Consider the following 25,559-nt stretch of genomic DNA (forward strand, 5'->3'; position numbering starts at 1 on the left):
CCTGAGCTTGAACCAGGAACACATCGACAACAGCCACCCTCGAAGCAGCGTTACCCATGCAGAGCAAGGGGAACAACTACTCCAAGTCTCAGAGCGAGTGGCGTTTGAAACGCTATTAGCGCGCACCCCGCTAACTAGCTAGCCATTTCACATCGGTTACACCAGCCTAATCTCGGGAGTTGATAGGCTTGAAGTAATAAACCGCGCAATGCTTGAAGCATTGCGAAGAGCTGCTGGCAAAGCGCACGAAAGTGCTGTTTGAATGAATGCTTACGAGCATGCTCGTGCCTACCATCGCTCAGTCAGACTGCTCTATCAAATCATAGACTTGATTATAACATAAGAACACACAGAAATACGAGCCTTGGGTCATTAATATGGTCGAATCCGGGAAACTGTCATCTCAAAAACAAAACGTTTATTCTTTCAGTGAAATACGGAACCGTTATGTATTTTATCTATGATTACGTAAAATTCTGGCAAATTAGTTCGCAATGAGCCAGGCGGCCCAAACTGTTGCATATACCCTGACTCTGCGTGCAATGAACACAAGAGAAGTGACACAATTTCACCTTGTTAATATTGCCTGCTAACCTGGATTTCTTTTAGCTAAATATGCAGGTTTAAAAATATACTTCTGTGTATTGATTTTAAGAAAGGCATTGATGTTAATGGCTAGGTACACGTTGGAGCAACGACAGTTCATTTTCGTGAATGCGCACTGCATCGATTATATGCAACGCAGGACACGCTAGATAAACTAGTAATATCATCAACCATGTGTAGTTAACTAGTGATTTATGATTGATTGATTGTTTGTTTTTATAAGATAAGTTTAATGCTAGCTAGCAACTTACCTTGGCTTCTTACTGCATTCGCGTAACAGGCGGGTTCCTCGTGCAGTAGGTGGTTAGAGCGTTGGACTAGTTAACCGTAAGGTTGCAAAATTGAATCCCTGACCTGACAAGGTAAAAATCTGTCGTTCTGCCCCTGAACAAGGCAGTTAACTCACCGTTCTTAGGCCGTCATTGAAAATAAGAATGTGTTCCTAACTAACTTGTCTAGTTAAATAAAGGTGTAAAAAAATAATTATATATATATAAAAATTGGCAAAATCGGCGTCCAAAATTACCGATTTCCGATTGTTATGAAAACTTGAAATCGTCCCTAATTAATCGGCCATTTCGATTAATCGGTCAACCTTTAATATGTACATACAGTCACTGTGGAGACGACGTCATCGATGCACTTATAGATGAAGCCGATGACTGAGGTGGTGTATTCCTCAATGCCATTGGTTGAATCCCGGAACATATTCCAGTCTGTGCTAGCAAAACAGTCCTGTAGCGTAGCATCCGCGTCATCTGACCACTGCCGTATTGAGCGAGTCACTGGTACTTCCTGCTTTAGTTTTTGTTTGTAAGCAGGAATCAGGAGGATAGAATTAGTCAGATTTGCTAAATGGAGGGCAGGGGAGAGCCTTGTATACATCTCTGTGTGTGGAGTAAAGGTGGTCTAGGATTATTATTTTTTCTGGTTGCACATGTGATATGCTGGTAAAAATTTGCTAAAACGGATTTAAGATTGCCTGCATTAAAGTCCCCAGCCACTAGGAGCGCCGCTTCAGGGTGTGCATTTTCTTATTTGCTTATGGCCTTATAGAGTTGGTTGAGAGCGGTCTTAGTGCCAGCTTCGCTTTCTGGTGGTAAATAGACGGCTACAAATAATACAGATGAGAACTCTCTTGGTAGATAGTGTGGTCGACAGCTTATCATAAGGTACTCTACCTCAGGTGAGCAATACCTTGAGACTTCTTTAATATTAGACATCGCACACCAGCTGTTATTGACAAATAGACACATACCCCCACCCCTGGTTTTACCAGAGGTAGCATCTCTGTTCTGCTGGTGCATGGAAAATCCCGCTAGTTCTATATTGTCAGTTTCTTCGTTCAGCCGCGTCTATGTGAAACATAAGATGTTACAGTTTTTAATGTCTTGTTGGTAGGATAATCTTAATAGTAGGTCATCAGTTTTATTTTCCAATGATTGCACGTTAGCAAGGAGAATGGAAGGCATTGGGAGTTTACTCGCTCGCCTCCGGATTTTCAGAAGGATCCCCGATTTGCCTCTCCTTTTCTGGCGTCTTTTCTTCACACAAAAGGCGTGGATCTAGGCCTTTTCCAGTGAAAGCAGAATATCCTTCTCGCTGGACTCGTTAAAGGATAAAGTTTATTCCAGTCCACTGTGAGTAATCGCTTTTCTGATGTCCAGAAGTTATTTTCGGACATAAGAGACAGTAGCAGCAACATTATGTACAAAATTTGTTTAAAAAAATTGCACAATTGGTTGGGAGAATGTAAAACATCAGCCATGTTCTTCGGCGCCATCTTTTCTTATCGAGACAATTACAAGTTGCAAGTTACAATTACAAGCTTACGCCTTGCCACCTAAAACGTGTGTGTGTGTGTGTGTGTGTGTGTGTGTGTGTGTGTGTGTGTGTGTGGGTCCAGTGCTGACCTTTGCCCTCTGTGCCCTACAGGCCCTGCCAGCCCAGTCAACCCTGAGGAGTGTGTGATGGAGAAGATGAAGAGGTTTAAGCGGCGTCTGTCTCTGACGCTACGCTCCAGCCACACCATAGACGAGTCTCTGTCTGAACTGGCCGAGCAAATGACCATCGAGGACGGCGGCAACAAGGACAACGGTCAGTAGGCGTGTGTGTGTGAGATTGTATTAGTAAACAAACAGAGCACACACACACACACGTCTACTGGGCTCTGTGCAAGTCCCAGTTATAAGATGCTGATAATGTTACTATTCTGAAGTGACTCTTGACTGAATGCCAGTAGAGAAGGATACAGCCAGCAAGTGGACACACACACTAGGGCCCTTTGGTCATCCCGAGGATACAGTTGAAATGTTTGATGTAGCTGGCAGCCAATGGCATCCTTTCTTGCCATCTGAAGTGATTAGAGTGAGACCGAGGGAACGGGGTGAGAGACATCGAGAGGGGAAATTGACACACAGGGAAAGCGAGAGCGAGCAGCAGTGTGAATGATCGTGTCCTAGAGAGTAGCTCTTTATGTCCTTATGTAACAACAGAAGCAGCCTGGTGGGATGAAACGCCTACTGGGACACACACACAACGCAGGGGGACGGCAGGTGACGCTGCCACAATGTTTGTGGAAAAGACATCACACAGAAAAGGAAAACACTCTTACCAACATACTGCAACAGCCCAAAATGTCTGATTCTAACATCTTCAGGCCTACTTTAAGTTGCATAAGTGTTCTTTTCTGCTGTTTTTATATAAAACTCTGTTTACTGAATTCTGCTCAACAGAAGACCGAACAGTACATGAACTACTTGCACAAAGGACTGATTGATTCATTGGTAGATTGCGTGATGAGTTGTATGGATGGATAGATGGGCAGATTGATTGACATATTGTTTCTCCTTGCAGAGCCGATCGTGCGTAATGGGCGACCGCCCTCCTCTCACAGCATGCACTCGTTCCTGCACCAGTACACCGGCTCCTTCAAGAAGCCCCCCCTCCGCAGGCCACACAGTGTCATTGGAGGAAGCCTGGGTTCCTTCATGACCTTCCCCAGCAACGGCAGCCGCCTCGGTGAGTTACACAGAGAGTGAAACAAACAGACTTAGAGATGCACAAGCACGTATACACTAATGGCACACATGCTTGCACACACACTCGTATGCACGCGCGCACATGTCATACACACACACACACACACACTAATTTAAACGTGTAGCCATATTTACCAATGACACACCCACTAGCAGCACCACTATAAGCACCCTGTTCTCCTTCATGGTCATGCCACCCGGTCGTCACCCAGCTGCCAAGGTGAGTTGCCGTGGAGATGGGCATACTCGTGCCTGTGCACCAGGAAGTGACAGAGAAAGAGCAGATGGCGACAGAGGACAAACAGGAAGTTAGTCATAGCCCCTGAGAGTTCCATCCTGACACGGTCATGGTGTGACTTCATCACACACAACACCAGACTCGTCTGTCTCTCCATCTTTATCTCCAACCTTCCTCTCAATTATGTGTTTTTGCATGAGTCAACTGTTCTCATTCTTCACTGTGTGTTTGTGCGGGTGTATATTTGCATCTAAAAGTTTGATGTTTGTGTGATTTCATACATTTGTGTGTCTGAGGACAAATGTTTTCCCTGCATTTTCTCTTGAGTTGTCACCATGACGATAGCTGTTCTCTGGTCTCCAGGGTGAGCCAACTATTTTGGTCTGCGGTCTTGTCTATAAGTTGTCATGAGGAGCTTCACCTCAGACTGAACTGTGTCCCAGTTAGAGTTACATGGGTTTGGAGATATTGGGGGGGAACAGACAATCAGGCAAGTCTATCTGGGACAAGATGGAACTAGATTAGAACACACTGTCACACTGTTATATACCTGTTTACCTCAAAGAACAGAGTGTGAGAGAGAGCGAGAAATAGGGCCAAAGAGAGTGGAGTTGGAAAGAAAGGAGGGGTATTTGGTAGGCAGAGAAGGAGATAGATGGCTGGAGAGAGAAGCAGAAAGGAGGGAGAGGGAGATGACAGTAGTGTGGTGTGCTGGATGATATGGTATGATATGATGACAGGCTGCTGGGTTGGAGGTGTTGACAAAGAGAATATGTGCCAGCACACTCCGATCCAGCTGCTCATCAATACAGCTACTCATGTTCATTAGTCCACCCCCCCACCCCTACACACCATGTTCTTGACCAGAGGCTGTAGTTTTTTATGATCGTGGCGGAAGCAGAGTTGGTTAGTGTTTCATCTTTGGCCTGTGGGGTGAGAGAAGGAGAGAGAGACTGCAGGATAATGAAAGAAGGGAACTTGAGAGAGAAGGAGAGGTAGGGTCAGGACCAGGCCATAAACTGTTGACAGAATGAGATAAAGCACTCCTCTCTCTGTGTCTAACTTGTTCTCTCATAGTATTACTAAAAACAGCAGACTACTGACTCAGTTTGACACAAGCTATAGCAAATCCTTGCCATGTTTATCTCATAGAAGAGCATGAGTGTCATTTGCCAGGCAAAATGTTGAAATTGAGCAAGTTCAAACTGTAAACTGTAACTAAACTGTAACTCTTCCTCCCTCTTCCTCCTCCCAAGACATCGTCCATGAGAACCTGAAGATGGGCTCAGACGGGGAGAGTGACCAGGCGTCTGGGACGTCGTCAGACGAGGTGCAGTCGCCCACCGGGGTGTGTCTGAGGAACAGGGTGCAACGACGCATCTCCATGGAGGTACACCCTCCCACCACCACCAATCCCTGTCTCTCTAGAAGGGAACTACACCTCTCTCGGCTCCCCATCTCTGTCCTCCCCTCCGCTCTTTCTCTGTTGGTGTTGTGGGGAGGAGAGATAAGCAGGGAACACTTTAAGAGCCTTTCACTGTCTGACTCTGAATACTGATATGAAACCTGTTACCAGGGAGGAAGAGGGTAGAGAGATCGGGGAGAGATGTGGAGGGAAAGGGAGGTAATGGGATAGAGAAAGGAAGACAGAGATGGAGAAAGAGGAGGGTTGATGGCAGGCAGGGTGGAAAGTATGAGCTGGTTCAGGCCACAAACAGACCGACTGACTAATGGAATGTTGTCATGTGACTGTAATCTGCGGCACGCTTGGCCTCTGACTGCTGACATTCCAGACGATCCCCTGCCACAGCTGGTCAACAATCCTGAGAGGAACCTCGGACAGAGAGTGGGATGGAGAGAGACTGCTCCACATAACTCAGTGAGAACCTGGGATTTAAAGAGGGACTGTCTCTAAAAAGATACGAATCCCGTTGAAAACGTACTGATGTAGCATCAGTATGAATTCGAAACGGTTATTCTAGTGTCAAAATCTGCTCCAAAATGTAAATAGGATAATTTTGGTCATAAAGTTAGTCTCATCCTTGCTTTACAACGGATAAATGAAGGTTGAGATTTAATTTAACAATGTCCACTAACATGGGGTTAACAGCTGCTGTGATTGCTCTCTATCCACTCGCATATACAGTGACAGACCTGCCCAGCAGTTCCGGCTATGTTTACGTGAGACAGTGTATCGCGCATTTTTTTACTTGAAAAATACTCCACCAAACACCTTGGTTTGATGTAAATTTGTGTAACTAAAACATCATCGGCAACAACTTAAACATAATTAATTACAGATTTATTGAGTTATCTTAGATTAATTCTGGGGATTTTTAGGAAGTGAAATTCCGCGTCTACAGTGTCTCATGGGGGACAAACACCTCCAATACTGAAGTCTTTCTAATAAGCAACAGAAACCACACGTGCCAATCGGCGTATGTTCAGTCGCTCTTTAAGCCTGGGGATGTTTTTCCTTTCGTCTCTGTGACTCGTTTTTTGCTTTTTTCTGTATGTGTAAGCTGTGTTCTTTTTGCTATTTTCTATGTCAGTGAATGCTGTGAAGTATGACTAGTTCCCGGTGTCCCATGGATTATTATAATTTATACTATATATTTAGTGCAGGGTTCATGCTAGTGCAGGGTTCACTGGTTCTGTTTACGGAGTTCCTATAGAATCACTGGTAGGAATGCTGTTTCCTCAGCCTTTGTGACATTCTGCCACCTGGTGGTCAGTCTGTAGAAGTGTAAGCAGTACTTGACTACCTGTATATCAGTATTATGGTATTATACACACACACGGATTTACGTATTTCTCCTTGATGCCAAGTGTTTATTTTATTAGTCTGAGCGGAGGCACAAGAGGTGCTTGACCTTTTAGATGGGAATCATCAGATATCTGAATAATCACACACACACACACACACACACACGTCATCTCGGTTACTACATCTTACCAGATTCACACAAACACTCATGTGGGTACATATCATTCGGCCCATTTTGTTCCCTTTGAAGCGGCGTGTTGATGGGGTTAGTAGGCTGTAACAATACACTGATTCATATCACTATCTATAGAGAGAACATGATGCTCTCTTTTGATCTGTTTCTATGGGTGAGAGATGGCAGGCGGTATACAAGTGTGTTGCGTGATATCCATGGTGGGTGTGCTTTTGTGTCATCAGTGTGTGAAGATGCTTGTTTGCTTATCTATGTTGTTTTTGTCACTCTTGTTTTGTGTTGAGTGTGCAATGCCATGTTTTCTCTTCAATAACGATTTTCATGTATGGATTATTTTTGTATAAGCGCCTCTATTCTTCTGTCTCTCCCTCTGGGGTGAGTGGGTGGGGAGAGTAATTTCTAGGACAACGTGTGTGGGTGTAGTCATGGAGCTTTCTGCTGTCTACATGTCTCACACACAGACAGACGCCGTATTCGATAGGACACATGATATGTGATGTGTATGTTACGTCTCTAACCCAATTGTTTGTGTGTGTGTGTAGGACCTGAACAAGCGTCTGTCTCTGCCTGCTGACATCCGTATCCCTGACGGTTACCTGGAGAAGCTGCAGCTGAGCAGCCCTACCTTCGACCAGCCCCTCAGCCGACTCTCACGCAGGGCCTCACTGGTACGTGTGTGTGAGAGAGAGTGATTGAAGGAATATAACATTATTGCCCTACAGTGTTCAGGTACCGCCCTGCTTTCTGGCAACAGGCATGAGGTTGAATTGGACTGTCTCTGTATGTCATTTTGTGTAGTGAATGAAGGTATCCTGTACAAACGTCGCTCAACACAGAAAAAAAGACAAACAACATGGAAGACGATCTCTTTATCTCTGTTTTTCAGTCGGAGATTGGTTTTGGGAAGCTGGAGACCTACATCAAACTGGACAAACTGGGAGAGGTCAGAGAACACACACAAACACTCCTATAAACTCCGAAAACATGTTTTTCACAAGAGGTTCCTGAAAGTGATTTAGTTTTGACTCTGGTCATAACCAGTTAGTTTTTTTCTGTAGGGAACCTATGCTACAGTGTTTAAGGGGCGCAGTAAGCTGACTGACAACCTGGTGGCGCTAAAGGAGATCAGGCTGGAGCACGAAGAGGGAGCACCCTGCACCGCCATCAGAGAAGGTGAGTCTATACCTCTCTACCTTTCCTCCTCTCTATCACTTTATCCCCGCTTCTCTTCCGCTCCCTCATCCTCCCATTACTGATTTCAATGCTACATTCTATCTTTTATTTTTTTATCACTCTTAGCTCTTTCTCATTCACTATTGTTCCTCCTCTTTGTCAATATATTACCCCTTCTCTTCTCTCTCTCCAGTGTCGTTACTGAAGGACCTGAAACATGCCAACATCGTGACCTTACATGACATTGTCCACACAGACAAGAGCCTGACGCTGGTCTTCGAGTACCTGGTGAGAATCACTAAATTGCTCACACTTCATGCTGGTCTTTGTAGGCAAATATCTGCCCTAATTATCTGGGGAGTTTGTTGTCCTAAGTAGGCTGTTGTACATGTACTTCCTGTCCTGTCTGACTGACTGCTGTCCTCACTTCCTGTGCAGGATAAAGACTTGAAGCAGTACATGGATGATTGTGGGAACATCATGAGCATGCACAACGTCAAGGTGAGTATGACCAAGACTAATAACCTAGCACTCACTGTACTGTAAGTCACTTTAGATAAAAGCCCTTGCATAATAGTGGTTAACATTGCATGTGTTGTTTGTGCGGTTCTAGATCTTCTTGTTCCAGATTTTGCGGGGGTTGGCGTACTGCCACAAGCGGAAGGTTCTCCACAGAGACCTAAAGCCCCAGAACCTGCTCATCAACGAGAGAGGGGAACTCAAACTGGCTGACTTTGGTCTGGCACGGGCTAAGTCTGTCCCCACAAAGACGTACTCCAACGAGGTGGTGACTCTGTGGTACCGGCCACCTGACGTTCTGCTAGGCTCCTCTGAGTACTCCACACAGATTGACATGTGGTAAGAACACAACATCCTAACAACCTAAGCAAATCCTACTCTGGAGGTCTGGAGTACTGCTGGTTTTCTCTTCTACCTGATCATTAATTGCACCCACTTGGTGTCCCAGGTCTACATCAGTCCCTTATTAGAGAGGAAGAATAAAATAAAAAGCAGTGGAACTGGCTTTGAGGTCCAGGTTTTAGGGCCCTATATCCTTACACCATAGCAACTACAACCACTTCACTCAATGTATTTTACACATATAAACTTTGATTAAGTGCTATGCATCCTAACTCCTTCATCCTACTCCCTAGCCTCTCTTTTCGTGTGTGTGTGAACAAGTTGTGTGTAATTCTCTCTCGCTCTGTGTGTGTGTGTGTAGGGGTGTGGGGTGTATATTTTATGAGATGGCTGCAGGTCGGCCCCTGTTTCCTGGCTCCACCGTAGAGGACGAGCTCCACCTCATATTCAGACTGCTGGGTGAGGACAGAGTACAGCCTGATTGGATGTTATAGCCTAACTAACCCATTTACCTAGCTCCACCTAGTGTCTGCTACAGGGACTAACACAACCACAGAACTCTCTAAATAAGCAGGAGAGTCCTCAGACATGCTGCTGCTGATGGGGACATTATTTGAGCGTTATCTAAACGTTGATAGAGCGTTATTTGAAGACTGTCCCCTCTCTCTCTTCAGGCACACCATCAGAGGACAGCTGGCCAGGGATCTCTGGCGTCGAGGAATTCAAATCCTACAACTTCCCCAAATACAAACCTCAGCCGTTTATCAACCATGCGCCCAGGTACCGTGTGTGTGTGTGTGCGCGCGTGTCCATGAGTGTGTTTGAGTGCGCACGTTTCTGTGTGGGTTTGTGAATGCGTATATGCGAGTGTGTTTAGTCAGTACAGGAGGCAGGAAGTCCTGTGGAACTTTAGTAAAGCAACTCTCCACTTCCTTCCTTCCCCTGAGCCACCAAGTTCCTATCAGTCACCACCGACTGACAGTAAACCCTGTGATTCTCTGTCTCCCTCCTCTCTCTCTCCCCTTTTCAGGTTGGACACAGAAGGCATTGAGCTGGTGTTATCATTCCTGAAAGTGAGTTTCTCTGGCTACATTTTCCACACACTGTGTAACCTATGCAGTTATACTCTGAACCACTGGCATGCAGTACTGATAATGAACAACAGGGGGCACAGTAGTCACTTCTGCCTTACTGATTCTGTTTCGTTTTTGCTGTAATGTCCGTGTGTTGGTCTCCCTCCTCTCCAGTACGAGTCCAAGAAGAGGACCTCAGCAGATGAAGCCATGAAGCAGGCCTACTTCAAGAGCCTGGGGGCACGGGTCCACACACTGCATGAGAGTGAGTCTCTAAACCTGGGGATGGTCTAGTCCTCTGAATGGCCTGGAGATACTCACACATAATTACAATCCTCTCTCTCTCTCTCTCTCTCTCTCAGGTATATCAATATTCACTCTGAAGGATATCCAACTGCAGAGAGACCCTGGCTATCGGAACGCCTCACACCTAGAGTCGGGTGTGTAAAACACACACGCACCTCTTCTTACCTGGAGCTTTATAACTTTTATGACATACATAGAACACTCTCTCTTTTATCCACTCCATCTCTCCAGGCAACAGCAAGAACAGAAGACAGAGCATGCTCTTCTAAACTTTCTGCTCCTGGGAGCTCCAGGGTGGAGCTCGTTCCTGTTGCTATAGTAACTGACTCTCGCTTGGGATGAGAATGAACAGGACCACTGAGCCCCCTCTCGCATGAGCCCCTCACCCCTGGAGAGACCCCCCCCCCCCCCCTCACCCCCATAGAGCGAGTGAGTCTGGAGTTGATTGGGGAGGGAGAGATGACCTACGTTTATTTATTTGAAGATATGGAAGGGGGTTGGGGGGGTATATTTTGCTGCTAAACTACTACTGTCTGTATTTAACACGCAGTTTGTGTATATGATTATGTGAACTCCGACACCATGCACAACCGACCAGTCGCTAAGGTTACTATTGTTATTGATATGAATTATGGTTATTATGATTCCACTGATGATCTCGATGTTGTTTATCATAGCTGTTACCTTTGCTGTTGTGCATGTCATTGTGTTCAGAGACTGAATGCCCTTTTAGCATTTCTTTCCTCAAGTACTTTCTCAAGCTTCCTCTGATGGCGGTGTGACTGAAGTGAGACCAGACCAGTCCTGACTGGGAGAGAGGGACTAGGAGTTTCTGGTCCTCAACTGGAAATCTTTCATCTGAACTGAATCATTTCCCGGCCTCCCTCTCATTCTCCTTGACCTAGAACATTCCAGAACGTTTCAGGAGCCAGACGGGGGTTAGGAAGGGGTCAAAATGGGGTTGAGATGGGGTCCAGTCGTTGGGAGAGCACAACGACTCTCAGTCTTTTAGCCAACGAATGGGAGAAGGTGGAGTTTGACTCCCCAGGACATTTCCGGTCTCCCTCTCCGCTTGTCATGGCAACAGGAAAGTGACGATTAGGGAGGAGAGTAACAGGAAGTAATGTGACCTCCCACAGGAACCCATTGGTCTCTCCCTCTGTTTCCCCTACCCCCCAGGATGGTCTTGACTTAAGTTCTTGTATGCAAGTTATTCATTTTCTCTTCTTGCCTTTTTGGAGGTCTACAATACCGGCTGTTTTTGTGCATCATCAATAACTGTAAACAGTTACTAGTTTTTCGAATGGCTCTCTTCTCTGTAGCTGCCATGGGAGTGGGGATGTACCATGATTTCAGGGCAATACTAGGATGACTGGTGTTTTAAAATGGCTGACTTGATTTGACAGTATTAAGAGATTTTGTTTCCTATGTTCGACCTTTGGTCTTTGACCTCTCCTTGTGAATACAGTGTCGTGTGGCATGTCAAGGGGCAGCAGCTTCGCCTCTCAAAGGAGAAAAAATATTTGTTATTTCAGTTTGCATTGTACCACTAGTCTCTTTTTCCAGCGTTTGTACACATTTCAAATTGAAATTTTAAATAGACTTAAGCCGCTGTGTGTGTTTTCAACTGACAGTGTTGTATATTAATATTGTAATACTGTACTTTTTGAAGTTTAAGAAAGACCTGAGTGTGTGCGCATCTGACATGGAATGCCAGCTGTGGTGTAAACTCAACCTCTCTGGAACACTGACAGTTGGTGGTCCTGTACCTCTTTTTACTTCTCATAATCACAGTAAAATTTGTCTGTTTGCTAAATACACTTGTCTTTATTGTGGTTTTCTGGGTGAAATTGCAGTAGCTCATGACACACACACCAGATATAAAATTAGTTGTATAGCATTCAATGCTTCATGTTTATTTAAAACTGTGTAAGACATTTTTACTTGACTCTCGAACAGCAAAAAAATAGATCATTATGAGAATACATTTGTATCAATTCCTTTATAAAAAAATAACAAAGCTGTTACAAATGAGCTTTTGTTTAATATTGAACTGGAATTTCGTCTATAAAAAAACGTTTTAAAGCGTGAAAATAAAACATTTACATTTGAGAAGGCACAGCCGGTACAAGGTAATAATGCTTAAAGTGTAATAGAATACAAAACCATAGAAAAACACTTATAGCCAGAACAATACAACCAGGTTCACAGCCTCAGATGAACATATCAACCACTATACAATGATAAAGCTTTATAACCACGCCCTGTCTCTTATAAAGCGTTATAACCATACGCCAGGCGTTTGATAAAGGGCTGACAAGGTACAATGCATGGAACAGCATTCTGAAGAGGATAAATATGGGATAACGAAAAAAAAATTCAAGATGGATGAGATGAGTAAGTAAAAAACTGTTTCAACGAAGCTAAAGAAAATGTATCTTAAGTCCATGATATTGACGCAGTTAAAGGCTGATCCAGTAGGTTTGCAGCAGTGTCCTGATTTTTGCTGGCTTAACCTGATTTGGCCTCGAGTCCTGCTGTGTCGGGGTGCAGGATTTTAACTTGTGTGGACTGGGCCTATTTGTTCTGGTCGGGCCTGTTTTGGTCCAGTTGGTAGTAGAGTCCAGTAGAGTATGGTACTGTCCTCCAGGAGGATCAGGACTTGTGTGGGCTGTGGGAGAGTAGTCGGGGGGAGGAGGTGTCCAGGCTGGACAAGGGGACTGGGATGGGCCCATTCAGCAGGGTGGGGAACTACGGACAAAGGACAAGACCGGTGAGATCCACTGTCAGATAGGAAATAGCACACAATAAAAATGATGATGCCCCCATATTATACTGAGGTGAAGTACATTCATCTCTATCCCTAGTATAGTGTTATACATGTGTACTATTACTGCTAATGATAACTTTCTTCATAAAGAACTCTGGGTAACTCTGGAGAGGCTGATGACTGGGTTTAAGAATTCCCTAAAATGGTGGCTGAGGTATTTTAACGCCCATCCCTACTGACGATGGGAGGAGAGGCACTTCCTGTTGTGAGAGGGCTGATGAGAGTGGGTGGGACTCCTGACCCCCTCTCTCGAGCAGGAAGCTGCCCCCCCACCCGAAAGGAAACATCTGTAGCTTATTTTGAAACCCATGCACACAGTGAATCACACACACACTTAAGTACAATCATAGTGAACCGCTCACACACACAGAACTAAATAGCGATGGTGTCATGTGACTCGTTGTTGTTGTTGAGAAAATGAGGCTGTTTGGGGGAATCTTCTGTCTTAGCAAAGGTTGCAAAATTCAGGGAACTTTCCCAAAAGAAATCTGGTTTTCCAGAAGTCCTGGATGGAGGACTACAGATTTACTGCTTATTCCCTCCTGGATCCGGGATCCTACAATCGGGATTTCGGGAAACCAGGGAATTTATTGAAGGTTCCCAGAATTTTGCAATCCTAGTCATAGCTCAAACTTCTAACTCAGACTGTCAACATTCACTATCCCTCCTTTTTTTACCAGTTAGAGTGGAGCCCTTTCCCTCTCGGCTCACGAACAAGCAAATACTAAACTGTCCTCCCCTAACCCTTTGTCACCCATCCCACAACTTTCCTCTGTGTCCCTCCCTCTCTCCTCCTTAACTCCCATCAGTCTTCACTCCAGGTGGTGTCACTCTTACTTTCATTACTCCTCTCTCTTCTCTTTTAGAGAGTGTGTGTGTGTGTCACCTGGAACAGGGGTCCATGGCCCTGCAGGCGAGCGGGGCTCAGGGATCCTCCGGGACTCAGACTGCTCCAGAAATGGATACTGGACAGCAAGGGACTGGGGGTGAGGATGAGACCTGAGGGAGTCTAGAGGTGGAGAACAAAGAGTTTATGGAAAGAGTGAGATGTCAATTTGTTCAATGTTCTGTTGGTGTTTTTATTGGTGATCTGTAAAATGATCTAGCTGAGTATGAACACACACAGCACAGAGGTTTAATTTCTCCCTGTGGTTATTCAGTCCTGCTGTGCTGGCACTGTTTGTTTTAGTAAAACACTGGAACTACGAGGGGAGAGAGGGCTTCATACCCTGCTTTGGGGGAGACGGGGGGAGTGAATTCAAGGCTGACTTAGAACTCTTGAGGTCACAGAACTTGGAAATCTAGGTTTGAGCTGAGAAGCTACATATGACATCAATTTCTCCCTATCGCTCTCTCTCCCTGACTTAAACAGAGAAATTAAGGGGGGTTGTGTTTATGTGGGTAAGGAATGATGTGTGTTGTGGCCCAAAAAGAGAAGTTCTAGATTCTCCCTCTCTCTGTATCCGTGGTATTAAAACAGCCCTTACCTTACAACGCGATTCAAGAGATTTAGGAACATATGGCTTCACTTAGACCTCCCCACCCTCCCTTCTCTCTTCAACTTACCTCTCTCTCTCCCTCCTTCCCTCTCTCCTCCTTACTAGTCTCGCTCCCCACCCTATCCCTCTTTTCCGCTTACCTCTTTCACTCATTCCCTCATTTCCTCTCTCCGTCTCTCCTCAATAACTCTCTTACCTCTCTCCCTGCCTGTTTCATGGTAAGGAAAGGACAGACAGTTCCAGATAAGTCATGTATTTCCCCCAATGTCATGACACACATAAATCAGCACGCACACACACAGAGGGTGAGGGTGGAGCGAGTGTATGCGTTTATGTTCAGGGCTAACCTGGGAAAAGATTGTGTGAGGGTGGTGCTGACCTGTGCAGTGAAGAAGGCTGGTGTTAGGGACCCAGAGGGCAGCGCAGGACTGTTGAGGGCGATAGAGCCAATGTCATTGGCTGTCAGGAGCAGGGAGGGTGCGGATATCTCCAGGCCTTTTGGCTTCCTGGTTTTTGGTGGGACGCTATTGGCTAAGCCCCTCTTCTTTGGCGTGGGTGTGACCTGGCCACGGTCTCTGTGACCAGACGATAGGTTAAGGGGTTGAGCACTCTGCTCTGATTCATCAGTCTCAGGGGCGGGGCTCCGTGCCCTCCAGAGTGTGTGGGTGGGGCTGTGTGATGGGGAGGAAGAGCAGGACGAGGAGTAGGCTAGCCTTGGGGAAGGTTTGGACGAATAATAGCCCTCGTTTGAGGAAGAGGGCGGGGATGAAGGCAGCGACACCATCGGCAGTGCCCCGCCCTTATGGCTGCGGTTCTGAACAAAGCGAATCACCGTACCACTGTTGTCGTGGTGATCATGTCGAGGCTCCACCTTGATTGGCCGGAGCAGGTCAGGGGGGCGGAGGAGGTCCTGGGGATGCTGGAGGGAGCTGACGGTAAAGGACGAGTAGAGGCCTGAGTGGAGGTACTCGTTCCTCCCTGGGGGGCCGCCCCTCATCCCCTCCTCATCCCCCTCCCCCTCTGACAGGGCCCCACCAGTCTCATCACCCCCCCTCACACCCATCTCCACCGCCGCGGGGTCCATCTTCAGGATCTCCGGAAAGGACACAAATTTGTACACAAACTTCTGGCCAATCACCTTCTTGATGATTTTCTGGAGGAGGAAGGAGGAGTTTAAGCATCATATGTTATACAGTAATAACAGTGTAATGTTAACATGCATGCCATGATGTTATATGGTGGTTTGACCTGTAGAATTGGTACAGACATGTTCATGCTGTGTAGAGGTATTTGGTATGTATGAGGATCCCCATTTAGCCGCTGCAAAAGCATCAGCTACTCTTCCTGAGGTCCACATGAAACATGACATAATACATAGTACAGGACATTATTAGTCGAGGACTAAAATACATATCAGTACATAAACACAATATCTAGGTCTAATACATAACACAGTGCAAATTACAATACAATATATTTAAAATGGCTGTGTCTTGTCATAGTCCCCTTTGTGCAGTAAGGTGTCATTTATCTTTTTTTTTTTTACTGGGTTTAGTGCTAGTTTGAGTTACCTGGGGTGGCAGAGTTCCATCTAGTCATGGCTCTATCTAATACTGTGTGTTTCCCAGCCTCTGTTCTGGACCTGGGGACTGTGAAGACACCTCTGGTTGCATGTCTTGTGTTGTACCGATGAGTGTCTGAACTGTGTGACCAACTGCTTGAACAGACAGTTCTGTACCTTCAACATATCAATACCTCGCACAAAGACCAATGGTGATGCAGTCAATCTCTCCTCAACTTCCCCGCTGTGTACATCCAAGTGCGATATATACTGCCTTGTTCTGGACCAACTGCAATTGACCTATGTCCTCTTTTGCTGCCCATGACCACACTGCTGGGCAGTAGTCCAGGGACGACAAAGCTGGGCAGTAGGACCTGTCTGGTTGACTGAAGTCAGAGCAACGCCCTATCATGGACAGACCTCTTCCCATTTTAGCAACCATTGAGTCTATATGTTTTGACCACGACAGCTTGCTATCTAGGGTTACACCCAGCAGTTTAGTCTCTTCAACTTGCTCAATTGCCACATTACTCAATAATAGATCTAAATTAGGTTTAGCACTGAGCAAGTGATTTGTCCCAAAAATTATGCTTTTTGGTTTTGAGATATTTAGCAACAGCTTATTGCTAGTTACCCTTTCTAAAACTGACTGGAGCTCTATGTTAAGTGTCTCAGTTATTTGACTGTTGTAGCCGACGTGTATGCTGTTCAGTCATCAGTGTACATACGCACAGGCATTGGTCAAGGTCAGTGGAAGGTCATTTGTAAAAATAGAAAACAATAATGGCCTTAGCCGGCTGCCCTGTGGTATACCACAATCAACTGAATTTGCATGAGAGAGGCTTCCATTAACAAAAACCCTCTGTGTTCTATTAGATAGGTAACGCTGAATCCAAAATAAGGCAGAGGATGCAAATAACACTTAAATTTTTTCAGTAATAGGTTATGATCAATGACATTAAAAGCTGCACTGAAGTCTAACAAAGCAGCTCCCCCAATCTTCTTACTATCAATTACTTTCAGCCAACCATCAGTCATTTGTGTCAATGTTGAGTGCCCATCACTGTAAGCATGCTGAAAGTCTTTTCTGTAAAATAACTTTATTTGATCAAATGTTTTTCCAAAAGTTTGCTAAGCACTTGTAACATGTTTGAACCATTAAAGGGTGTCCTGCTATTCCTGGGTAGCAGAATGACCTTTGCCTCCCTCCATGTCTGAGGGCACACAGTCTTCTAGGCTTAAATTGAAGATGTGGCAAACAGGAGTCACAATGTATTCCGCTACCAACCTCAGCAGTTTACCATCCAGGTGGTTTGTCCTTATTTATAGATAGCAACCATTTTTCACACTTCCACACAAACTTTGTGGAACTCAAAACTACAGTGCTTGCCTTTAATAATTTGGTCCATTATGCATAAATAGGAAGACTCAGCATTTGTTGTTGGGATGTCATACATAAGTTTGCTAATCTTGTCAACAACAACAAATATTAAAGTGGTTGGCAATATCAAAGGGTTTTGTGATGAACAAGCCATCTGCCTTAATGAAGGATGAAGCCGAGTTAGCTTTTTTGCATCAAATTTCATTGAAGTACTCCATAGCGTTTTACTATCATTCTATTATTCATATTATATATATATACACACACTGCTCAAAAAAATAAAGGGAACACTTAAACAACACAATGTAACTCCAAGTCAATCACACTTCTGTGAAATCAAACTGTCCACTTAGGAAGCAACACTGATTGACAATAAATTTCACATGCTGTTGTGCAAATGGAATAGACAACAGGTGTAAATTATAGGCAATTAGCAAGACACCCCCAATAAAGGAGTGGTTTTGCAGGTGGTGACCACAGACCACTTCTCAGTTCCTATGCTTCCTGGCTGATGTTTTGGTCACTTTTGAATGCTGGCGGTGCTTTCACTCTAGTGGTAGCATGAGACGGAGTCTACAACCCACACAAGTGGCTCAGGCAGTGCAGCTCATCCAGGATGGCACATCAATGCGAGCTGTGGCAAGAAGGTTTGCTGTGTCTGTCAGCGTAGTGTCCAGAGCATGGCGGCGCTACCAGGAGACAGGCCAGTACATCAGGAGACGTGGAGGAGGCCGTAGGAGGGCAACAACCCAGCAGCAGGACTGCTACCTCCGCCTTTGTGCAAGGAGGATCAGGATGAGCACTGCCAGAGCCCTGCAAAATGACCTCCAGCAGGCCACAAATGTGCACGTGTCTGCTCAAACGGTCAGAAACAGACTCCATGAGGGCCCGACGTCCACATGTGGGGGTTGTGCTTACAGCCCAACTGCAGGACGTTTGGCAATTGCCAGAGAACACCAAGATTGGCAAATTCGCCACTGGCGCCCTGTGCTCTTCACAGATGAAAGCAGGTTCACACTGAGCACATGTGACAGACGTGACAGAGTCTGGAGACGCCGTGGAGAACGTTCTGCTGCCTGCAACATCCTCCAGCATGACCGGTTTGGCGGTGGGTCAGTCATGGTGTGGGGTGGCATTTCTTTGTGGGGCCGCACAGCCCTCCATGTGCTCGCCAGAGGTAGCCTGACTGCCATTAGGTACCGAGATGAGATCCTCAGACCCCTTGTGAGACCATATGCTGGTGCGGTTGGCCCTGGGTTCCTCCTAATGCAAGACAATGCTAGACCTCATGTGGCTGGAGTGTGTCAGCAGTTCCTGCAAGAGGAAGGCATTGATGCTATGGACTGGCCCGCCCGTTCCCCAGACCTGAATCCAATTGAGCACATCTGGGACATCATGTCTCGCTCCATCCACCAACGCAACGTTGCACCACAGACTGTCCAGGAGTTGGCGGATGCTTTAGTCCAGGTCTGGGAGGAGATCCCTCAGGAGACCATCCGCCACCTCATCAGGAGCATGCCGAGGCGTTGTAGGGAGGTCATACAGGCACGTGGAGGCCACACACACTACTGAGCCTCATTTTGACTTGTTTTAAGGACATTACATCAAAGTTGGATCAGCCTGTAGTGTGGTTTTCCACTTTAATTTTGAGTGTGACTCCAAATCCAGACCTCCATGGGTTGATAAATTTGATTTACATTGATAATTTGTGTGATTTTGTTGTCAGCACATTCAACTATGTAAAGAAAAAAGTATTTAATAAGAATATTTCATTCATTCAGATCTAGGATGTGTTATTTTAGTGTAACCTTTATTTTTTTGAGCAGTGTGTGTATATATATATATATATATATATATATATTTATCTTAGTTCCATAGTATAGTTTCTTCCTCATTTTGTTTAGTTACATGATTTCTCAATTTACTGTATGTTTGTGAAGGGTTTACAATGTTGGTGTACCTGGTCATCCGTACCAGCAGGCGTGTGTTTGGTGTTAGTGTAGTGACAATGTAATATATGGGAAGTGTACCTTGTCGTCCATACCAGCAGGTGTGTGTTTGGTGTTTGTGTAGTGCCAATGTAATCTATGGGAGTTGTACCTTGTCATAGTAGTAACGCAGGGCGCGGCTCAGCTTGTCATAGTTCATGTTGGTCTTGTTCTTCCTCAGGCCCCACAGCTTGGCCACCTCTTCTGACTTGAGCAGTTTAAACTCCCCGTCGTTAGACGTCCAGCAGATCAGGTGCTTGTGGCTCTGGTCCAATAACAGCTGCAGCAGGAACTGCCACAACGTGATGGCACTCTCCATGACTGGAGAGAGAGAGGGAGAAAGAAAGAGGGGTGAACACAGTCAGTTACACTTACACTGCATGTAAATCGACGAACACACATTCAAAGCCTCCCCCATGTCCCGCCCCCAACCAAGAAGGCATTTCCTGCACCATAAAAGCCTACCCATAAAGACAGAAAACACACCAACAACACATTTAGATCATCACTACAGCAGACACCGGAGTCACAGTATTATGCTACTCCTGGCATCATGTGCCAGATCCGGTGCCAACCAATGTACTGTCTATAAACATATGTATGCCTATGAGGCCAAGTGCCAGCATACATCTCATATTACAATATGTTGAAGTGGGGGAAAAAAGCCATTACTGCATATGTAATGAGACACACCAGGGGCTATGTAAAACTTTCACTCGCTGGAGAGCTTGGCTGGCTGCCCAAATGATAAGACGGGTCAACACAGGAGCTCTTTGTGAATGAGGGGCTGCCTGGCAGCTTTAGTACATCAGACAAGTCAGAGAAGCTTGTCCACTCAAACGCTATGCCACTCCACTAACACGCATGCACACTCAGTTACTTGCACTCACTCATACGCTGTGCTTTGACTGTGTGCTTCGTAGTAGTAATTATGTTTCATTATTGGTCAAAATAAAGAGTTCAAGTGTGTGCGCTTGTGTCAGAGTTCAGGGACTTGGTGCTGCCAACTATGGCCAGACGGGTGGAGCTAGGGATGTTTCCGTGGTGATAAAAGAGGATGTGGTCAGTGCCCCTCTGCCAAGACAGGCCACAGCCCAACGACACCATTTACCTTGACTTCACTGTCCGTCTGTCTCACACTCCACACAGACAACTTTCTGTGCACCTCTCTCTCTCACAACACACACATTCCCCAGACACAGGCTTGTCTGTTTGAAAATACCAAACAGAGAATCCTGCTTTCCCTCCTCCTCCATCCCTCTCAGTGGGAGAGAGACCATCCAGGAGAGGGAAAAGGTGAATACCCCCTCTGTCTCGGTTTCCTGAGGAGCTCTCCTGTGTGTGCATGTTTTTTTGTGTATGGTAGGGATGTGTGGGTGTGTGTGTGTCTAAATGAGGACTTCCTCTCATTCTGCTATAGGGCGTCTTCCCGGGGGAAAAGGCCAGTCCCAACTCAAAGGTAGGAATTCCTGTCACCGGGAACCATCGGAAACACAGAGACTTCACAGATGAGACAAATGGACGGGTTTCCTCCTCGCCTCGCTCTGGTACGGCAACACACACCACCCATTTCCTATTCCACAACAACACATGGAGGATGCATTGCATACATGTATGTACTCTGGGTCTCCCCCAGGACATGCTGTGGCATGATGTATGATGGATTTAGTCTTTGATGTTCCATAGTGACATGGGTTAACTAGCCAAGCTCAGAGACAAAACAGCAGGAACTGTTCATTTGGGGATATCCGTAACCGTAGCAATAGTAAGGAAACCTGCAACTCTGCATTGCCTGAAACACTGGATTGGTGCAATTAAAAATACTGTCATCATAGATTTACATCTGTTTTATTGCAGCATTGAATATGTCCACGTTATTTGTACTGTGTGGGATGATAGACCCACAGCCGAGTCTCTCTCCACCTGGACAGGTACACACACACACACACACACACATGTAGCTTCTGGTAGGGATGATTTATTTTGTTGATGGGGAGTTTCTAGTATCTTAAAACAGTGCTATGACACATAGAGAAATTATACAGCTGGTCCTCTGGACAGGCTTCTCCAGTATCGACTAAACGGAAACCCGTTATGAGCTCTCTATGTGGGGGGATTACTTAACATGACTAAATGCGCTCTCTTCCTGCGCACTACCAATGGAAAAACCTACTAGCCACTGCGCTACGCGCTCCTGTCGCTAGCACGTACTGTACAACCAACAGTGACATGAGACGTTATAGGCTATATAATGCCTCTGGTCGCTGTATCGTACCAAACTCCGTATATAGACGCACTAACGTATGGGTTATCACCCGTGGAACGCCGGACTCGGGTTTGTGCAGAGCCATCGGTGTTGGAGAGCCTGGAACACTCAAACGGCTCTTTGTTTGCCCCATGACTCATTTTCAAGATGTTGTCTGCTGCCAGTTTCAATCCGGAAGCGCATGGCAATTAGTCTGTAGAGTCCAGACAAACCAGAAAGTCTACTAGAGTTGTTAAAGGGCCATGAGCGCATTTTCACACCAACAGTTAATTGGAGTTGCCAAATGCATCACAATAAACAAATTGCGCGAGAAAAGCAAACTTTATTTAACTAGGCAAGTCAGTTAAGAACAAATTATTATTTTCAATGACGGCCTAGAAACAGTGGCCTTGTTCAGGGGCAGAACGACATATTTTTACCTCGTCAGCTCGGGGATTTGATCTTGCAACCTTTCGGTTACTAGTCCAAAGCGCTAACCATTAGACTACCTGCCGCCTAGAGCACCGTGATAGACCCGAGCAATTTGAGTTTGACATCCAATGTGTGAATAACGGAGTAGCCCAATATTAGAAAACGTCAAAACGAAAATAAACGTAACTTTTTATGGCGTACTTTTATGAATAGAAGGAAACACATACCTTTTACGCAAATGTATACATGTGTGCCAAGATAGCGTAACAAATCGCGGATATACTACCAGCATCTATCGACTGTCGTCCCTTAAATTTCAAGTTCATTGTGATGACCGAGTTATGTCATATTTCCAAACTATATTTTCTGGTACAGAGTTCACTTCTAAGTCATCATCACTCAAACTCAGTGACTATCCTGGTTTAATAAAGTGAATATGAATATCATAGATAAGCATGCCTCCACATACCCTGGTGTTGGACGTCTGCTTTCCTTCCGTATATGTTTTTAAAGAGAATTCCGTATAATGCGCTGGTTTTCCATTCTGATGCCGTCTGAGCTGCGGGACTCGAGACTGTAAGGGGATCCGGAGGTTTTTTTCTTCTTCAGAGCAGGAAGTCGGAGCGCGCAGACAGAGAGCCGGCTCACTTCCTCTCGCGCATTATTCTCCAGGCTCTCTGCAGTCTGTGTAAACACGCTTTTCCTCCTCTTTGCGCCCGCGCGCACACACACACACACACACACACACACAGTAATATTGTAATTCTGACTACTCACTGGCCCAACTGACGTCACCTTCTTGGCCAGCAGCTGGAGGCGTTCGTGTTCCTTCCTCTACACACACACACACACACACTCTGACTGCTCTCTCTCTCTCTGTGTGTGTGTGTGTGTGTGTGTGTGTGTGTGTGTGTGTGTGTGTGTGTGTGTGTGTGTGTGTGTGTGTGTGTGTGTGTGTGTGTGTGTGTGTGTGTGTGTGTGAAATCTCATTGATATCAACTTATTGAAGGGCATTGGGCTAGTTGTTGCATTCAATTTCAAGAAGTAGGCTATTCTTAAAATTCTCCATCAGCCGCACCACACACAGACACATGCGTGCACGCACTTTCATTCTCACGGGCTTCACTTGAAGTCAAAACGGGAGTAGAGGAGCTCTTTAATCCTTCCACATGTTTTAGTCCAAGATTCCATTCACAGCTCTTTTAAAGCCAGTTTCCCCGAAGTTCATGGTAAACGCTGCAGATATCGGTTCAATCGGAAATTACCATTAAATGTCAAGTGCACTATAACGTGGATTTTACACATTTACATTTACATTTAAGTCATTTAGCAGACGCTCTTATCCAGAGCGACTTACAAGTACATACATTCACGGATCGGATTGAATCCTGGCCTTAGTAGAATAAAGTGATGTGATTATGTTTGTGTCAATGAGAAAATGCAATAAGTAGGCTTATGTGTGCACGTGAGTTTGTGTGTGTTGGGAGTGGATCCACGAAATCCGCATGGATTTCCTCTCACAGGAAACCGTAGCTCACAAAACATATTCAGTCACATAGGTCAGTAGCCTACACATGGCCGGTGTTATGGGCGGGCCTTAGGGGTCCTGACCACTGTAGTTTACCTCCTTGTCCAAATATAAATATTGAAATATGAATAATAATTTATTTGACCGAGGCGCGCCCTGAGAGAAAGATGCATCAATCTCAGAAAAAGCATCCGAGCAAGCTAAACTAAACAGTTTGTAACAAAAAAATAATATTATTATATATTATTTATGTCCAGACAGCATCAGAAACATGGGCTACATATATGCCTTCTGTCGACAATGCTTCGGTTGAAATTTGCATAAAGTGGATGGGAGCTCAACTTTTTCTACCGCTCCTCTAGCAGGGTTCTCGCTGCTCTCCTTCCCACAATCCCCTGCACATCTCTCTGTGTGTCCTCGTTGAAAATGAATAGGGGCGGTCTTCTCCTGCCGAATTCGTTGCTGGTGAAAACCTTCAGACCAGAGGGGCGCTGTTTTGCTCGCTCGGATGCTTTCTTCAGTGAGAGTTTCAGCAGAGAGGAAGAGGCGAAGCCCGATGCGTTTGTATGGGCATAATATGCAGACGTCAGATTATAGCCTGCCTTCCCACCTTTGGGACGGTAACTCCCATTGTTAGGGCGGAGACATGAACATCTCGACATTATATACAGATATCTAGTTTCAGCCTCTTTTGAATTGGAAAGGAAAGTTAGCGAATGCACAGTGGACTGTTAGGATGATGGCTTCCACTAAAGTCAATTGATGTTTTTCCTAAATTATTTCATTTCATTACATCTCACCAGAAAGCATGACTTAGCCACAAAGCGATCATTAGCTTCTTCTGTAAAAAAAAATAGCTGTAGGTAGGCCTACGCCTATTTGGGAAGCCTGCAATTTGGACAGCGCGCATGGCAATAGGCCTAGTTGATTGAGTTGCGGCTGTCAGTGAAAAACATCTAAAATATGTGTGAAGATAATGTGTGTTGAGTATCATTTAAAATGTTGCAACAAGAAGGGAGGGTGTGTTGTGAAGATATGGCATCTCTCTCTCCAGAATGCATGCTCTCAACTCTCCAGAATGCACTCAGTTGTCTCCTGCCAATTCTTCGAAATTCATTGTTTCATTGTGTGAATTGTTTGCCCTTTAATTGTATATTTTAATAAATTCCCCAGTATGTCGCCAGTAGTCCTAGTAAATGTACCGATAACTCCCCATGATTTTGTTACATTAATTTATATTAATGCATGTATTAATTACAGTCATTTAGCCTACTGTTCTCATTCTCTGCATGGAAACGTTGTTTGCAGAGTTCACAACCTGCTGACTTACCTAGTTAAATAAAGGTTAAATACTTGAGCAGTGGCGACCTGTTGTTCAGGGCCGGTGCGGCAGAGCCCCACCTGTTTTGAGCCCCACATTTTTTGCACCCAAATGTTATTTTGGCATAAATGTCACATATCAGTTTACAAACAATGTAAAAATATATATATATTATTGAGTTAATAAAGCCGCATACAAACAGTCTCTTTTTTGTTTCTTGAGTAAGGCTACTCCAAAATGTAGGTGTGTCAGCCTAGCTCAGTGCTTTCTGTGGTGGTGGGGCAAGCCAGTAGAAATTACAGAGTGTTGCGCTGTGATTGGCTCAGTGCTCTGTAACTCATGGGGACACTACTCACCGCCAGTCTAAGGGTAGAGCTAGAAAATTCCAGCCCCTTGTGTGCTGCCATAGAGTTACATTAGAAGTGCCCATCCACGAAGGCTCAAGGTCATTGGCCACAGATAAAATTATGTCAAATCACATATCTACAGGAGCTTTGACTGGTCAACATCATACTT

General features: G+C 45.3%; 2 protein-coding genes across 3 annotated transcripts in view; one reads left to right on the top strand and one right to left on the bottom strand.

Moving 5' to 3' along the window:
- Positions 1–12,076, top strand: part of LOC129838220 (cyclin-dependent kinase 17) — a 35,663-nt gene extending 23,587 nt beyond the window's left edge. The window contains exons 2-16 of the mRNA XM_055904998.1: positions 2,542–2,703; positions 3,463–3,627; positions 5,142–5,275; positions 7,388–7,513; positions 7,732–7,788; positions 7,904–8,018; positions 8,212–8,306; positions 8,457–8,519; positions 8,632–8,876; positions 9,241–9,338; positions 9,554–9,659; positions 9,910–9,952; positions 10,127–10,217; positions 10,315–10,392; positions 10,490–12,076. Of these exons, the coding sequence (XP_055760973.1) occupies positions 2,577–2,703; positions 3,463–3,627; positions 5,142–5,275; positions 7,388–7,513; positions 7,732–7,788; positions 7,904–8,018; positions 8,212–8,306; positions 8,457–8,519; positions 8,632–8,876; positions 9,241–9,338; positions 9,554–9,659; positions 9,910–9,952; positions 10,127–10,217; positions 10,315–10,392; positions 10,490–10,527 (1,581 nt within the window). The 5' untranslated portion in view covers positions 2,542–2,576 and the 3' untranslated portion in view covers positions 10,528–12,076. The remainder of the gene's footprint in view (positions 1–2,541; positions 2,704–3,462; positions 3,628–5,141; positions 5,276–7,387; positions 7,514–7,731; positions 7,789–7,903; positions 8,019–8,211; positions 8,307–8,456; positions 8,520–8,631; positions 8,877–9,240; positions 9,339–9,553; positions 9,660–9,909; positions 9,953–10,126; positions 10,218–10,314; positions 10,393–10,489) is intronic.
- A 68-nt stretch (positions 12,077–12,144) lies between these two features.
- On the bottom strand, positions 12,145–22,862 carry LOC129838221 (ETS domain-containing protein Elk-3-like). 2 transcript variants are annotated; one of them, XM_055904999.1, is made up of 5 exons: positions 22,664–22,857; positions 19,630–19,838; positions 14,967–15,740; positions 13,975–14,097; positions 12,145–13,009 (listed from the first exon to the last, which is right to left on the bottom strand). In XM_055904999.1, the coding sequence occupies exons 2-5, from the start codon at positions 19,834–19,836 to the stop codon at positions 12,914–12,916; spliced, it is 1,200 nt and encodes a 399-aa protein (XP_055760974.1). In that variant the 5' UTR covers positions 19,837–19,838; positions 22,664–22,857; the 3' UTR covers positions 12,145–12,913. The 2 variants fall into 2 exon arrangements, with proteins under 2 accessions (XP_055760974.1, XP_055760975.1); XM_055905000.1 differs by having other exon boundaries at positions 12,920–13,009; positions 13,926–14,097; positions 22,664–22,862.
- Positions 22,863–25,559: the final 2,697 nt, after the last annotated feature.

Source organism: Salvelinus fontinalis, chromosome 39 (genome assembly GCF_029448725.1).
Source record: "Salvelinus fontinalis isolate EN_2023a chromosome 39, ASM2944872v1, whole genome shotgun sequence".
Lineage (NCBI taxonomy): Eukaryota > Metazoa > Chordata > Actinopteri > Salmoniformes > Salmonidae > Salvelinus > Salvelinus fontinalis.